At 44.7% G+C, this 16,984-nt stretch overlaps 1 protein-coding gene across 1 annotated transcript in view; it reads left to right on the top strand.

Moving 5' to 3' along the window:
- LOC128666372 (contactin-4-like) overlaps positions 1 to 16,984 on the top strand; it is a 438,445-nt gene that overhangs the window by 411,689 nt on the left and 9,772 nt on the right. Inside the window, exons 19-22 of the mRNA XM_053720931.1 lie at positions 1 to 12; positions 220 to 406; positions 12,358 to 12,470; positions 12,781 to 12,949. The exon at positions 1 to 12 is cut by the window's left edge and continues 104 nt beyond it. Coding sequence (XP_053576906.1) covers positions 1 to 12; positions 220 to 406; positions 12,358 to 12,470; positions 12,781 to 12,949 — 481 coding nt within the window. The remainder of the gene's footprint in view (positions 13 to 219; positions 407 to 12,357; positions 12,471 to 12,780; positions 12,950 to 16,984) is intronic.

The raw sequence follows: 16,984 nt of genomic DNA, 5'->3' as shown, positions 1-16,984 counted from the left end.
CAAGGCTATGAGGCAAGAAACTATAATATGTTGTGAAGAATATGATTAACCCTACAGAGTATTTAGAATATTGAAACTGCCATAATATACTTTGAAAGTACTACTTCCCAACATTCCCAAACTGCACATAGAACAAGGACAACTTTTAGTAAACCTAGAATAATGACAACTGAAAACTTCCATACATTGGTATAGATCTTTCTATTTTCTTATATGAAGGTTCGTTACTGGAAGCAGAATGAGAAGGAACAGAGTGCCCGAAAACTCCGCACACTTGGAAATCAAACATCCACTAAACTGAGCCACCTGCAGGGACATTCATTGTACCACCTGAATGTACGAGCATACAACAGTGCGGGCACCGGTCCTGCCGGTGCCACAGTAAATGTAACCACACGGAAGCCACGTGAGTGCCAAACACCATACAAGCTTATGGTGAACACTACTGCATTCTCTATATTTCTCACTATCACTGATGTATCCTTTCACCTCTCCCATTTCCCCATCCCTGATTTATAAGACAGTAGTATTATATAAATATCCTTTTATGCCCCCCACCCCACTTTATAAGTTAAAGTGAATCTAAAGTTTTATGAATAAGTGCCCAGTTTTTAAAAATACTATTAAAAACAGGGGCACTTTTATTCATGAAACTTTTTTAAAATACTTACCTTTTAGTTTAGCAAACCCGGACCGGCAATCCTCCGCCAGCAGCTCCTCTGTACTTGCCTCATTAATGACGAAACCACCTTCCTCCAATCATGGCGTGCATCCCGGAGCATTCATCTTGTGAGGCTATGCCATAAGTGGGTTTCGCCATTGGTGAGGTAAGTACAGAGGAGCTGTGGCGGAAGATTACCGCACAACATATATATATATATATATATATATATATATATATACGTCTGAGCTGCAAGAAGCTCCAGCTAAGAGCTGAAGTTCCTGAGCTCCAGGCATCTGCCCGCATATGGAACTGGTGCGCGATAGGTGCTCTGGGTCAGTACAGATGGTGGCACAAATCTGCTGATGCCGGCGGGAGGTGTGGTAGGGAATTCAGGAGGTGGGTGGATGGCCCCGCAGGGGAGGGAGAAGGTAGTGGGAAGAACCTACACAAAGAAAAAAAATAAAAGGAGACGGAAGGAAGGGGCTTTACACTACAGAAAAAAGGTGGGGTTGGGGTATGGGGGACCCTAACTAATGAGTGAGGGAGGTGGGGGGACCACTACACTACAGAAACTATAAATATAAACAGGTATGTATATATATATATATATATATATATATATATATAAATATTTTATAAGATGTGGCACTAGTTAAAGAAGGAGGGATACAGAGATGTTTGGGAGGGATCAGGGAGGTTGGAAGGTAAGGGAGGATCATACACAGCAAAAAATATAAAAATTAAAATATTTAATTAAAAAAAAAGCCTTCAGTTTTCACATTGGTAGACTGTCTGCCAGTAACAAAGATGGGGGTGACCAGTGGGGGGTAAGGGAGAGAAGAGAGCAGTTTGGGAGGGATCAGGTAGGGATCAGAGGGTGGGAGGTGTATGGTAGGAGAGTCATCTCAACATTTAAGCTAAAATTAACTTTACAAACAGCGTATCATGTCCACCCGACATTTAATAAATCGCCCCATAGTGATTTCCCTGTGTTTTATTCCTGCGCATCTATCTCCCCCTGGCACAGAGTGATTCTCCTGTGTTTTATTCTCTGTGACATTCAGTTACTGCTCCTGCGCATCTTTCTCCCCCTGGCACAGAGTGATTTCCCTGTGTTTTATTCCCTGTGATATACAGTTACTAATCCTGCGCATCTATCTCCCCCTGGCACAGTGTAATTCCCTGTGTTTTATTCCCTGTGACATACAGTTACTGCTCCTGTGCATCTATCTCCCCCTGGCACAGAGTGATTTCCCTGTGTTTTATTCCCTGTGACATACAGTTACTGCTCCTGCCCATCTATCTCCCCCTGGCACAGAGTGATTTCCCTTTGTTTTATTCCCTGTGACATTCAGCTACTGCTCCTGCGCATCTATCTCCCCCTGGCACAGAGTGATTTCCCTGTGTTTATTCCCTGTGACATACAGTTACTGCTCCTGCGCATCTATCTCCCCCTGGCACAGAGTGATTTCCCTGTGTTTTATTCCCTGTGGCATACAGTTACTGCTCATGCGCATCTATCTCCCCCTGGCACAGAGTGATTCCCTGTGTTTTATTCCCTGTGACATACAGTTACTGCTCCTGCGCATCTATCTCCCCCTGGCTTATAGTGATTCTCCTGTGTTTTATTCCCTGTGACATATAGTTACTGTTCCTGTGCATCTATCTCCCCCTGGCACAGAGTGATTTCCCTGTGTTTTATTCCCTGTGACATACAGTTACTGCTCCTGCACATCTATCTCCCCCTGGCACAGTGTAATTTCCCTGTGTTTTATTCCCTGTGACATAGAGTTACTGCTGATTTCCCTGTGTTTTATTCCCTGTGACATACAGTTACTGCTCCTGCGCATCTATCTCCCCCTGGCACAGTGTGATTTCCCTATGTTTTATTCCCTGTAACATACAGTTACTGCTGATTTCCCTGTGTTTTATTCCCTTTGACATACAGTTACTGCTCCTGCGCATCTATCTCCCCCTGGCAAAGAGTGATTTCCCTGTGTTTTATTCCCTGTGACATACAGTTACTGCTCCTGCGCATCTATCTCCCCCTGGCACAGTGTGATTTCCCTGTGTTTTATTCCCTGTGACATACAGTTACTGCTCACTCTGTGCCAGGGGGAGATAGATGCGCAGGAGCAGTAACTGTATGTCACAGGGAATAAAACACAGGGAAATCACTCTGTACCAGGGGGAGATAGATGCGCAGGAGCAGTAACTGTATGTCACAGGGAATAAACACAGGGAAATCACTCTGTGCGCATCTATCTCCCCCTGCCACAGTGTGATTTCCCTGTGTTTTATTCCCTGTAACATACAGTTACTGCTACTGCGCATCTATCTCCCCCTGGCACAGTGCGATTTCCCTGTGTTTTATTTCTTGTAACATTAAGTTACTGCTGATTTCCCTGTGCTTTATTCCCTTTGACATACAGTTACTGCTCCTGCGCATCTATCTCCCCGGCTTACAGTGATTCTCCTGTGTTTTATTCCCTGTGACATACAGTTACTGTTCCTGTGCATCTATCTCCCCCTGGCACAGAGTGATTTCCCTGTGTTTTATTCCCTGTGACATACAGTTACTGCTCCTGCGCATCTATCTCCCCCTGGCACAGTGTGATTTCCCTGTGTTTTATTCCCTGTGACATACAGTTACTGCTCCTGCGCATCTATCTCCCCCTGGCACAGTGTGATTTCCCTGTGCTTTATTCCCTGTAACATACAGTTACTGCTGATTTCCCTGTGTTTTATTCCCTGTAACATACAGTTACTGCTACTGCGCATCTATCTCCCCCTGGCACAGTGCGATTTCCCTGTGTTTTATTTCTTGTAACATACAGTTACTGCTGATTTCCCTGTGCTTTATTCCCTTTGACATACAGTTACTGCTCCTGCGCATCTATCTCCCCGGCTTACAGTGATTCTCCTGTGTTTTATTCCCTGTGACATACAGTTACTGTTCCTGTGCATCTATCTCCCCCTGGCACAGAGTGATTTCCCTGTGTTTTATTCCCTGTGACATACAGTTACTGCTCCTGCGCATCTATCTCCCCCTGGCACAGTGTGATTTCCCTGTGTTTTATTCCCTGTGACATACAGTTACTGCTCCTGCGCATCTATCTCCCCCTGGCACAGAGTGATTTCCCTGTGTTTTATTCCCTGTGACATACAGTTACTGCTCCTGCGCATCTATCTCCCCCTGGCACAGTGTGATTTCCCTGTGTTTTATTCCCTGTGACATACAGTTACTGCTCCTGCGCATCTATCTCCCCCTGGCACAGTGTGATTTCCCTGTGTTTTATTCCCTGTAACATACAGTTACTGCTCCTGCGCATCTATCTCCCCCTGGCACAGTGTGATTTCCCTGTGCTTTATTCCCTGTAACATACAGTTACTGCTGATTTCCCTGTGTTTTATTCCCTTTGACATACAGTTACTGCTCCTGTGCATCTATCTCCCCCTGGCAAAGAGTGATTTCCCTGTGTTTTGTTCCCTGTGACATACAGTTACTGCTCCTGCGCATCTATCTCCCCCTGGCACAGTGTGATTTCCCTGTGTTTTATTCCCTGTGACATACAATTACTGTTCCTGCGCATCTATCTCCCCCTGGCACAGTGTGATTTCCCTGTGTTTTATTCCCTGTGACATACAGTTACTGCTCATGCGCATCTATCTCCCCCTGGCACAGAGTGATTTCCCTGTGTTTTATTCCCTGTGACATACAGTTACTGCTCCTGTGCATCTATCTCCCCCTGGCACAGTGTGATTGCCCTGTGTTTTATTCCCTGTGATATACAGTTACTGCTCCTGTGCACCTATCTCCCCATGGCACAGTGTGATTTCCCTGTATTTTATTCCCTGTGACATACAGTTACTGCTCCTGTGCACCTATCTCCCACTGGCACAGTTTGATTTCCCTGTGTTTTATTCCCTGTGACATACAGTTACTGCTCCTGCGCATCTATCTCCCCCTGGCTTATAGTGATTCTCCTGTGTTTTATTCCCTGTAACATACAGTTACTGCTTCTGCGCATCTATCTCTCCCTGGCACAGAGTGATTGCCCTGTGTTTTATTCCATGTGACATACAGTTACTGTTCCTGCGCATCTATCTCCCCCTGGCACAGAGTAATTTCCCTGTGTTTTATTCCCTGTAACATACAGTTACTGCTGATTTCCCTGTGTTTTACTCCCTGTGCTGTGACATACAGTTACTGCTCCTGCGCATTTATCTCCTCCTGGCACAGAGTAATTTCCCTGTGTTTTATTCCCTGTGACATACAGTTACTGCTCCTGCGCATCTATCTCCCCCTGGCACAGAGTGATTCCCTTTGTTTTATTCCCTGTGACATACAGTTACTGCTCCTGCGCATCTATCTCCCCCTGGCACAGAGTGATTTCCCTGTGTTTTATTCCCTGTGACATACAGTTACTGCTCCTGCGCATCTATCTCCCCTTGGCACAGAGTGATTTCCCTGTGACATACAGTTACTGCTCCTGTGCATCTATCTCCCCCTGGCACAGTGTGATTGCCCTGTGTTTTATTCCCTGTGACATACAGTTACTGCTTCTGCGCATCTATCTCCCCCTGGCACAGTGTGATTTCCCTGTGACATACAGTTACTGCTCCTGTGCATCTATCTCCCCCTGGCACACAGTGATTTCCCTGTGTTTTATTCCCTGTGACATAAAGTTACTGCTCCTGTGCATCTATCTCCCCCTGGCACACAGTGATTTCCCTCTGTTTTATTCCCTGTGACATACAGTTACTGCTCCTGCGCATCTATCTCCGCCTGGCACAGTGTGATTTCCCTGTGTTTTATTCCCTGTGACATTCAGTTACTGCTCCTGCGCATCTATCTCCCCTTGGCACAGAGTGATTTCCCTGTGTTTTATTCCCTGTGACATACAGTTACTGCTCCTGCGCATCTATCTCCCCCTGGCTTATAGTGATTCTCCTTTGTTTTATTCCCTGTGACATACAGTTACTGCTCCTGTGCATCTATCTCCCCCTGGCACAGAGTGATTTCCCTGTGTTTTATTCCCTGTGACATACAGTTACTGCTCCTGCGCATCTATCTCCCCCTGGCACAGTGTGATTTCCCTGTGTTTTATTCCCTGTGACATACAGTTACTGCTCCTGCGCATCTATCTCCCCCTGGCACAGAGTGATTTCCCTGTGTTTTATTCCCTGTGACATACAGTTACTGCTCCTGCGCATCTATCTCCCCCTGGCACTGAGTGATTTCCCTGTGTTTTATTCCCTGTGACATACAGTTACTGCTCCTGTGCATCTATCTCCCCCTGGCACAGTGTGATTGCCCTGTGTTTTATTCCCTGTGACATACAGTTACTGCTCCTGCGCATCTATCTCCCCCTGGCACAGAGTGATTTCCCTGTGTTTTATTCCCTGTGACATAAAGTTACTGCTCCTGCGCATCTATCTCCCGCTGGCACAGTGTGATTTCCCTGTGTTTTATTCCGTGTGACATACAGTTACTGCTCCTGCGCATCTATCTCCCCCTGGCACAGTGTGATTTCCCTGTGTTTTATTCCCTGTAACATACAGTTACTGCTCCTGCGCATCTATCTCCCACTGGCACAGTGTGATTTCCCTGTGTTTTATTCCCTGCAACATACAGTTACTGCTGATTTCCCTGTGTTTTATTCCCTTTGACATACAGTTACTGCTCCTACGCATCTATCTCCCCCTGGCTTATAGTGATTCTCCTGTGTTTTATTCCCCGTGACATACAGTTACTGTTCCTGTGCATCTATCTCCCCCTGGCACAGAGTGATTTCCCTGTGTTTTATTCCCTGTGACATACAGTTACTGCTCCTGTGCATCTATCTCCCCCTGGCACAGAGTGATTTCCCTGTGTTTTATTCCCTGTGACATACAGTTACTGTTCCTACGCATCTATCTCCCCCTGGCACAGTGTGATTTCCCTGTGTTTTATTCCCTGTGACATACAGTTACTGCTCCTGCGCATCTATCTCCCCCTGGCACAGTGTGATTTCCCTGTGTTTTATTCCCTGTGACATACAGTTACTGCTCCTGCGCATCTATCTCCCCCTGGCACAGTGTGATTTCCCTGTGTTTTATTCCCTGTGACATACAGTTACTGCTCCTGCGCATCTATCTCCCCCTGGCACAGAGTGATTTCCCTGTGTTTTATTCCCTGTGGCATACAGTTACTGCTCATGCGCATCTATCTCCCCCTGGCACAGAGTGATTCCCTGTGTTTTATTCCCCGTGACATACAGTTACTGCTCCTGCGCATCCATCTCCCCCTGGCTTATAGTGATTCTCCTGTGTTTTATTCCCTGTGACATACAGTTACTGTTCCTGCGCATCTATCTCCCCCTGGCACAGTGTAATTTCCCTGTGTTTTATTCCCTGTGACATACAGTTACTGTTCCTGTGCATCTATCTCCCCCTGGCACAGAGTGATTTCCCTGTGTTTTATTCCCTGTGACATACAGTTACTGCTCCTGTGCATCTATCTCCCCCTGGCACAGTGTGATTTCCCTGTGTTTTATTCCCTGTGACATACAGTTACTGCTCCTGCGCATCTATCTCCCCCTGGCTTATAGTGATTCTCCTGTGTTTTATTCCCTGTGACATACAGTTACTGCTCCTGCGCATCTATCTCCCCCTGGCACAGTGTGATTTCCCTGTGTTTTATTCCCTGTAACATACAGTTACTGCTGATTTCCCTGTGTTTTATTCCCTTTGACATACAGTTACTGCTCCTGCGCATCTATCTCCCCCTGGCACAGAGTGATTTCCCTGTGTTTTATTCCCTGTGACATAGAGTTACTGCTCCTGCGCATCTATCTCCCCCTGGCACAGTGTGATTTCCCTGTGTTTTATTCCCTGTGACATACAGTAACTGCTCCTGCGCATCTATCTCCCCCTGGCACAGTGTGATTTCCCTGTATTTTATTCCCTGTAACATACAGTTACTGCTCCTGCGCATCTATCTCCCCCTGGCACAGTGTGATTTCCCTGTGCTTTATTCCCTGTAACATACAGTTACTGCTGATTTCCCTGTGTTTTATTCCCTTTGACATACAGTTACTGCTCCTGTGCATCTATCTCCCCCTGGCAAAGAGTGATTTCCCTGTGTTTTGTTCCCTGTGACATACAGTTACTGCTCCTGCGCATCTATCTCCCCCTGGCACAGTGTGATTTCCCTGTGTTTTATTCCCTGTGACATACAATTACTGTTCCTGCGCATCTATCTCCCCCTGGCACAGTGTGATTTCCCTGTGTTTTATTCCCTGTGACATACAGTTACTGCTCATGCGCATCTATCTCCCCCTGGCACAGAGTGATTTCCCTGTGTTTTATTCCCTGTGACATACAGTTACTGCTCCTGCGCATCTATCTCCCCCTGGCACAGTGTGATTGCCCTGTGTTTTATTCCCTGTGACATACAGTTACTGCTCCTGCGCATCTATCTCCCCCTGGCTTATAGTGATTCTCCTGTGTTTTATTCCCCGTGACATACAGTTACTGCTCCTGTGCATCTATCTCCCCCTGGCACAGTGTGATTTCCCTGTGTTTTATTCCCTGTGACATACAGTTACTGCTCCTGCGCATCTATCTCCCCCTGGCTTATAGTGATTCTCCTGTGTTTTATTCCCTGTAACATACAGTTACTGCTTCTGCGCATCTATCTCTCCCTGGCACAGAGTGATTGCCCTGTGTTTTATTCCATGTGACATACAGTTACTGCTTCTGCGCATCTATCTCTCCCTGGCACAGAGTGATTGCCCTGTGTTTTATTCCCTGTCACATACAGTTACTGCTCCTGCGCATCTATCTCCCCCTGGCACAGTGTGATTTCCCTGTGTTTTATTTCCTGTAACATACAGTTACTGCTGATTTCCCTGTGTTTTATTCCCTGTAACATACAGTTACTGCTGATTTCCCTGTGTTTTACTCCCTGTGCTGTGACATACAGTTACTGCTCCTGCGCATCTATCTCCTCCTGGCACAGAGTAATTTCCCTGTGTTTTATTCCCTGTGACATACAGTTACTGCTCCTGCGCATCTATCTCCCCCTGGCACAGAGTGATTCCCTTTGTTTTATTCCCTGTGACATACAGTTACTGCTCCTGCGCATCTATCTCCCCTTGGCACAGAGTGATTTCCCTGTGTTTTATTCCCTGTGACATACAGATACTGCTCCTGCGCATCTATCTCCCCTTGGCACAGAGTGATTTCCCTGTGACATACAGTTACTGCTCCTGTGCATCTATCTCCCCCTGGCACAGTGTGATTGCCCTGTGTTTTATTCCCTGTGACATACAGTTACTGCTTCTGCGCATCTATCTCCCCCTGGCACAGTGTGATTTCCCTGTGACATCCAGTTACTGCTCCTGTGCATCTATCTCCCCCTGGCTTATAGTGATTCTCCTGTGTTTTATTCCCCGTGACATACAGTTACTGCTCCTGTGCATCTATCTCCCCCTGGCACACAGTGATTTCCCTGTGTTTTATTCCCTGTGACATAAAGTTACTGCTCCTGCGCATCTATCTCCCCCTGGCACAGTGTGATTTCCCTGTGTTTTATTCCCTGTGACATTCAGTTACTGCTCCTGCGCATCTATCTCCCCTTGTCACAGAGTGATTTCCCTGTGTTTTATTCCCTGTGACATACAGTTACTGCTCCTGCGCATCTATCTCCCACTGGCAAAGTGTGATTTCCCTGTGTTTTATTCCCTGTGACATTCAGTTACTGCTCCTGCGCATCTATCTCCCCTTGGCACAGAGTGATTTCCCTGTGTTTTATTCCCTGTGACATACAGTTACTGCTCCTGCGCATCTATCTCCCCCTGGCACAGTGTGATTGCCCTGTGTTTTATTCCCTGTGACATACAGTAACTGCTCCTGCGCATCTATCTCCCCCTGGCACAGAGTGATTTCCCTGTGTTTTATTCCCTGTGACATTCAGTTACTGCTCCTGCGCATCTATCTCCCCTTGGCACAGAGTGATTTCCCTGTGTTTTATTCCCTGTGACATACAGTTACTGCTCCTGCGCATCTATCTCCCCCTGGCACAGTGTGATTGCCCTGTGTTTTATTCCCTGTGACATACAGTTACTGCTCCTGCGCATCTATCTCCCCCTGGCACAGAGTGATTTCCCTGTGTTTTATTCCCTGTGACATTCAGTTACTGCTCCTGCGCATCTATCTCCCCCTGGCACAGTGTGATTTCCCTGTGTTTTATTCCCTGTGACATACAGTTACTGCTCCTGCGCATCTATCTCCCCCTAGCACAGTGTGATTTCCCTGTGTTTTATTCCCTGTAACATACAGTTACTGCTCCTGCGCATCTATCTCCCCCTGGCACAGTGTGATTTCCCTGTGTTTTATTCCCTGCAACATACAGTTACTGCTGATTTCCCTGTGTTTTATTCCCTTTGACATACAGTTACTGCTCCTACACATCTATCTCCCCCTGGCTTATAGTGATTCTCCTGTGTTTTATTCCCCGTGACATACAGTTACTGCTCCTGTGCATCTATCTCCCCCTGGCACAGAGTGATTTCCCTGTGTTTTATTCCCTGTGACATACAGTTACTGCTCCTGTGCATCTATCTCCCCCTGGCACAGAGTGATTTCCCTGTGTTTTATTCCCTGTGACATACAGTTACTGCTCCTGCACATCTATCTCCCCCTGGCACAGTGTGATTTCCCTGTGTTTTATTCCCTGTGACATACAGTTACTGCTCCTGCGCATCTATCTCCCCCTGGCACAGAGTGATTTCCCTGTGTTTTATTCCCTGTGACATACAGTTACTGCTCCTGCGCATCTATCTCCCCCTGGCACAGTGTGATTTCCCTGTGTTTTATTCCCTGTGACATACAGTTACTGCTCCTGCACATCTATCTCTCCCTGGCACAGAGTGATTTCCCTGTACTTTATTCCCTGTGACATAGAGTTACTGCTCCTGCGCATCAATCCCCCCCTGGCACAGTGTGATTTCCCTGTGTTTTATTCCCTGTGACATACAGTTACTGCTCCTGCGCATCTATCTCCCCCTGGCACAGTGTGATTTCCCTGTGTTTTATTCCCTGTGACATACAGTTACTGCTCCTGCGCATCTATCTCCCCCTGGCACAGTGTGATTTCCCTGTGTTTTATTCCCTGTGACATACAGTTACTGCTCCTGCGCATCTATCTCCCCCTGGCACAGTGTGATTTCCCTGTGTTTTATTCCCTGTAACATACAGTTACTGCTCCTGCGCATCTATCTCCCCCTGGCACAGTGTGATTTCCCTGTGTTTTATTCCCTGTAACATACAGTTACTGCTGATTTCCCTGTGTTTTATTCCCTTTGACATACAGTTACTGCTTCTGCGTATCTATCTCCCCCTGGCTTATAGTGATTCTCCTGTGTTTTATTCCCTGTGACATACAGTTACTGCTTCTGCGCATCTATCTCCCCCTGGCACAGTGTGATTTCCCTGTGTTTTATTCCCTGTAACATACAGTTACTGCTGATTTCCCTGTGTTTTATTCCCTTTGACATACAGTTACTGCTTCTGCGTATCTATCTCCCCCTGGCTTATAGTGATTCTCCTGTGTTTTATTCCCTGTGACATACAGTTACTGCTTCTGCGCATCTATCTCCCCCTGGCACAGTGTGATTTCCCTGTGACATACAGTTACTGCTCCTGCGCATCTATCTCCCCCTGGCACAGTGTGATTTCCCTGTGTTTTATTCCCTGTAACATACAGTTACTGCTGATTTCCCTGTGTTTTATTCCCTTTGACATAAAGTTACTGCTCCTGCGTATCTATCTCCCCCTGGCACAGAGTGATTTCCCTGTGTTTTATTCCCTGTGACATACAGTTACTGCTCCTGCGCATCTATCTCCCCCTGGCACAGTGTGATTTCCCTGTGTTTTATTCCCTGTGACATACAGTTACTGCTCCTGCGCATCTATCTCCCCCTGGCATAGTGTGATTTCCCTGTGTTTTATTCCCTGTAACATACAGTTACTGCTGATTTCCCTGTGTTTTATTCCCTGTGACATACAGTTACTGCACCTGCGCATCTATCTCCTCCTGGCACAGAGTAATTTCCCTGTGTTTTATTCCCTGTGACATACAGTTACTGCTCCTGTGCATCTATCTCCCCTTGGCAGAGAGTGATTCCCTGTGTTTTATTCCCTGTGACATACAGTTACTGCTCCTGCGCATCTATCTCCCCCTGGCACAAAGTGATTTCCCGGTGTTTTATTCCCTGTGACATACAGTTACTGCTCCTGTGCATCTATCTCCCCCTGGCACAGAGTGATTGCCCTGTGTTTTATTCCATGTGACATACAATTACTGCTCCTGCGCATCTATCTCCCCCTGGCACAGTGTGATTTCCCTGTGTTTTATTCCCTGTGACATACAGTTACTGCTCCTGCGCATCTATCTCTCCCTGGCACAGAGTGATTTTCCTGTGTTTTATTCCATGTGACATACAGTTACTGCTCATGCGCATCTATCACCGCCTACTCTATCCCTGTGCTATACAGTAACTGCTCTGATACATCCATAACCCTTTGTCACAATGACTGTTCATATGCATCTGTTCTCCCCTGACAAAGTGTGATTTCCCTGTGACAGACAATGATTGTTCCTGTGCATAAAATGACTTTCTTTGTTTTACTTTCTATGCCCCCAGCTCCCAGTCAGCCTCCAGGGAACATCATCTGGAACTCATCCAATTCCAAAATCATCCTGAACTGGGACCAGGTGACAGCACAAGAAGATGAGTCTGAAGTAAAAGGTTACAGAGTAGGTTATGCCAAGTCACTAAAACACCACCAAGCATTGTATAATGTTCCACCGCATGCAGGGTTTTTCAATCTGTGACAATGATTGTAGTTTGTGCACTTCACCCACAAAGAATCATTAACAGAACACACCATTACACCCTACTAAATGATGCATCATTTCATTCTCATGTCCCCATAGTCTAAAGCTTAGCCAACCCTCTCATTTACATGTCATGTAGTGACCCTTATATTTCTCAATTGGCAAGACAACAAGTAAAGATCCATGCTAACTCGCTCATCGTTCTAATTAAGATTATTTGTTTCAACAGGTTCTCTACAGATGGAATAGACAGGGAGGAGCCTCCATGATCGAGACCAATCAGACTTCAGTTGAGCTATCCTTGCCATATGATGAAGATTATATTATAGAAATCCGACCAATCAGTGAGGGAGGAGATGGTAGCAGCAGCGAACCAATCCGCATTCCTCGGATATCCAGTGAGTGGGTGGTGAGACCCTACACGTCATGAGGACACTGTGTAGGACCGATAACTGGGATATTGTTAATAAAACAGTAGATGATAATCAGGGTACTGTAATAGGTTGTGGAGTCCTGTGAATATGCAGTGACAGGTACAGGACAGGTATAGGGTGAAGATCCCTATAGAAAGTATAATACTAAGGATCTGATCATCAAAAACTCGCCACCATGTAGAGAAATCACATCAAATCTTTGAGTTTTTTTTTTTTTATACCTTATATTGTAATATGTGAGTTTCATCTTCACATAGATAATCCTGAAAATTGAGGTAAACATGTCTCAAGGTAAAATTTGTGTTTCTAAAATGATTTGAGGGACCTCATCATACTGACGAGACTTCTTAGATCATCTCACCTGAGCAGAGAAGTTTAGATCATCAGGAAGTTAGAAATCTGTTACAAGTGATAATTGACTAGAGGAAAGTTATAGGGTGAACAGTCATTTATCAGGGCAATAATTGCTACAAAACAGGTATAGACTGAGGTATTCGTTAATGAGGCTGAGGTACAGTCGATTCTGATTAATTATAGGGTGAGGATCCTCTAATAAACGGATTAGTTATGGGGTGAGATGTTCTGTATCAAGGCATTATTGGTACAGTAAAGGTAGAGAGTGAGGAGACTCCTAGTAGGGTTGAGATAGGTTCAAGACAGTTATAGAGCTAGGAGTCCTCTAATAGACTGAGATAGAGGTCAGTTGTATGTTGATACACCCTATAACAGGTTAGTCATTTGTACAACACATCTGTAGGTGAAGAGCCATATAATAGGAATGAGATAACTTTTTGTAACAAGGTGAATAATATAAGGCAGGTATAGAGAGAGGAGTCCTCTAATAGGGCTGAACTATGTTCAGGACAGTTATAGCATGAGGATTCTGTACTGGGTTGAGATAGGCAGAAGAAAGTTACAGGTCTAGGAGTCCTGAATCAAGGCAGTGGTTGGTATGAAATTGGTATAGATCATACAAGTAAACTGTTTTCACTTACGCGCTAACCCAATGCACATAAAAATATGAACTTAGAATATCCCTAGCAGGGCCAAATTGGGTCACAGGGATACAAGACGGGCCACCCTGGCAGAGAGAGCCCAGCACAGTGAGCATGTGAGGGAGCGAACTGCTTTTTGAGTGTACAAATGCTCAAAAAAGCTTGCATAGGCTGACGCTCCGCTCCAATAGTCTATAGCACTGCACCGGGAGGTGAGGGGGGGGGTGGGTGGAGGACATCATCATGTGAGACTGCACAACACTCACACGTGACAGGAGGGAGCTAAGCAGGAAGCCACGCGGCACCGCTGTGCGGCTGCGGCTTAGGAAGGAGCACGACACATGACTCAACACACAAAGTTCAAGTTAGTAGCAGAACCACTGTTAGGGGTTTTGGGGGGATCAGCTGCTCCACTGCCTGCCCACCCTGCCTTGCCATCCTGTCAGACAGTCAGGACCGGATTAAGCTGAAGGCTAGATTTCCCAGTCTGGCCCTGTCCCCTAGGGAGCATGGACAGAAAAAAAACACGTCCCCTTTTATCCATTAAGGCCAAAACATAGAAAAGTCTTTTTTTTATTTTATAATTTCTAGTTATCTTGACCCTCCTATCCTACACTTAACAGGTGAGACAAGTACAAAAAATTATCTAAAACATTAGGGTGGGAAAAAGAAACAGGACACCAACAATAAAGGCAAAGAAAGACCAAATTCCTTGAGAAATTACAAAATGAAGTATCTGTTGTCCAAATTTTGCTGAGGGGGATTGAGCAACATTCAGATTGGAATGTCAAATGGAAGTATGCAGAGTTTTCCAAACCGTAGCTTGACAAATCTCCTCAATAGATTCCGTATTCCTCAATGCCCAAGATGTTGCCACAGCCTGAGTAAAATGTGCCTTTTAGGGATGGTAATGTCAAAATTAAACTTAAATTGAATGGATAGAGTATGACATTTAAGACAACTTTCCAATTTACTTCTATTATCAAATGAGCTTAGTTCTTTTGTATCCTTTGTTAAAGAGTAATCCTATGTGATCTCAGGAGCATGCACGTGCCTTAAGCCAGCAGTGTTTGCAACATTCTATATAGCAATTTTATACATATTTACAAATATTGCTGCCACAGACTGCTATAGACACATGCATACTCCTAAACACCTATTAGCCTGCCTAGGTTTTGTCTTCAACAAAGAATATCAAGAGAACAGAGTCAATCTGATAATAGAAGTAAATTGGAAAGTTGTTTAAATTTACATGTTCTATCTGAATGATGGACGTGTTGATGAGATCCCATAGAGATGGCAAATATCAATCTCATTGTCAAAATTATTTGGTCCTATCTACACAGTAATGTAGACAACATGCCACATCTAATGTATACAAGGGTTGAATGACCATCAATCCGCTTCTGCATAGAACATGAAGGCAGTACAATATCCTTATGGGAATGAATGTCTGTCACTACCTTAGTCAATAATTTTGGGATTGTCTTGAGAACTACTTTATCCACATGAAACACAGAAAAGATTCTTCTGAAGACAAAGCCTGGAGTTCAGAAACTCATCTTTCTGAGGTAGCTGCAGCCAAGAAAATAGTTTCAAGGGTAAGGAACTAAATGAGAACACCCAATACTATTGGAAGAACCCAGGGAGGAACTAGTGACCTTACAGAAGACCGCATAATTTTAATACCCTGAAAAAAATGTTGTATGAGAGGATCCTGAGCCCATTGAATACCTGAGATTGTAAAGATTGCTGACGTCTGTACTTTAAGAGTGACTGAAAATGGCCCCTTCTGGAAGAAATTATTCAAAAAATGTAGAACCTTACAAACTTGAATGTTCTCAAGAGAACTGTTATGTTGCATCAATGATGCAAAAACATCCCAAATCTTATAGTAAACCATAGTCGTGTATGATTTTCTAGCCTTTAAGAATAATGAAATTACATTGTCACAGATGTTTTTCTTGTACATTGCCCACTCAGCAGCAAGGCCACTAGACATAATCTGCAAGGATTTGGATGCAGCAGAGGACCCTGGCATAGTATCCCTCGAAAGACTGGGAAATTCCAAAGAGAAGGTATTGCTAACTGCTGCAGTACCAGAAACCACAACCTCAGTGGCCAAAGAGGCTGGATCACTGTAAACTTCCCTTCATTACTCCTGATTCTGCTGAGATGCCATGGAATAAGAGATATAGGAGGATAATAGAAAACCCAACATTTTGGTAGGTTTGAGAAAAAAAATCTCTCTTTGAAGCTGCAATTCTCAGTACCTGTGTAGGCCTGCTCAGGAAATAAACTTGCAGATTGAGACTGCCTGGAAGATGAACTTCTGTCAAAATAAAAAGATGTTTTTGAGCCCACTCATATATGGAAGACACAACCCGAAGAACAGACATGCTGTTTGTTCTTCCATGCAATTTAATATAGGCCACTATAGTTTTGTTGTCAATCTTGACCAACTGATTTTGAATACTTTTTTGGATTGCTTGAAAAGCTGCTGTTATTTCCAAAATGAATTCTGGAAGGACTGATTCTAGGTGATATCATCCACCTTGAGCTTGCTACTGTTGACAAATTGTACCCCAACCATCATTGCTGGAATTTGGAATAGGCTGCAACAGAGGAAGATTTTTGTTTCAATGATTTAAATGTATTTGAAATGAACACATCCTCCATCTTGCCCATCTGACAATTTGTATGGTCAATTAAATTTTTCTTCAAACCTTCACCCAGAATACAGACAGACAGGTTATTGAGTACAGATAGACTCTTGAGAAAAAGAGACAAGACTGGAAATCTTCTCTGGGGGTATGGATACTATTCCCTTGTTTGTGGTGAACAAAGCACACATGAACGTGATCTGTTGAGTAGGATGAAGCAGACTTTTGTTCTAATTGATCGAAGCAGAAAAAGCGAACTAGAATAAAAAAGGAAAAAAAAAACAAGTTTTCAAAAAGCAGCCAGAGCATAACAATAAAATCACATACCTTTTTTGCTGGAC

This window comes from Bombina bombina, chromosome 7 (assembly GCF_027579735.1).
Source record: "Bombina bombina isolate aBomBom1 chromosome 7, aBomBom1.pri, whole genome shotgun sequence".
NCBI lineage: Eukaryota > Metazoa > Chordata > Amphibia > Anura > Bombinatoridae > Bombina > Bombina bombina.
Note: the sequence above shows the minus strand (reverse complement) of the source record. Positions and strands in the feature narration are given on the sequence as shown.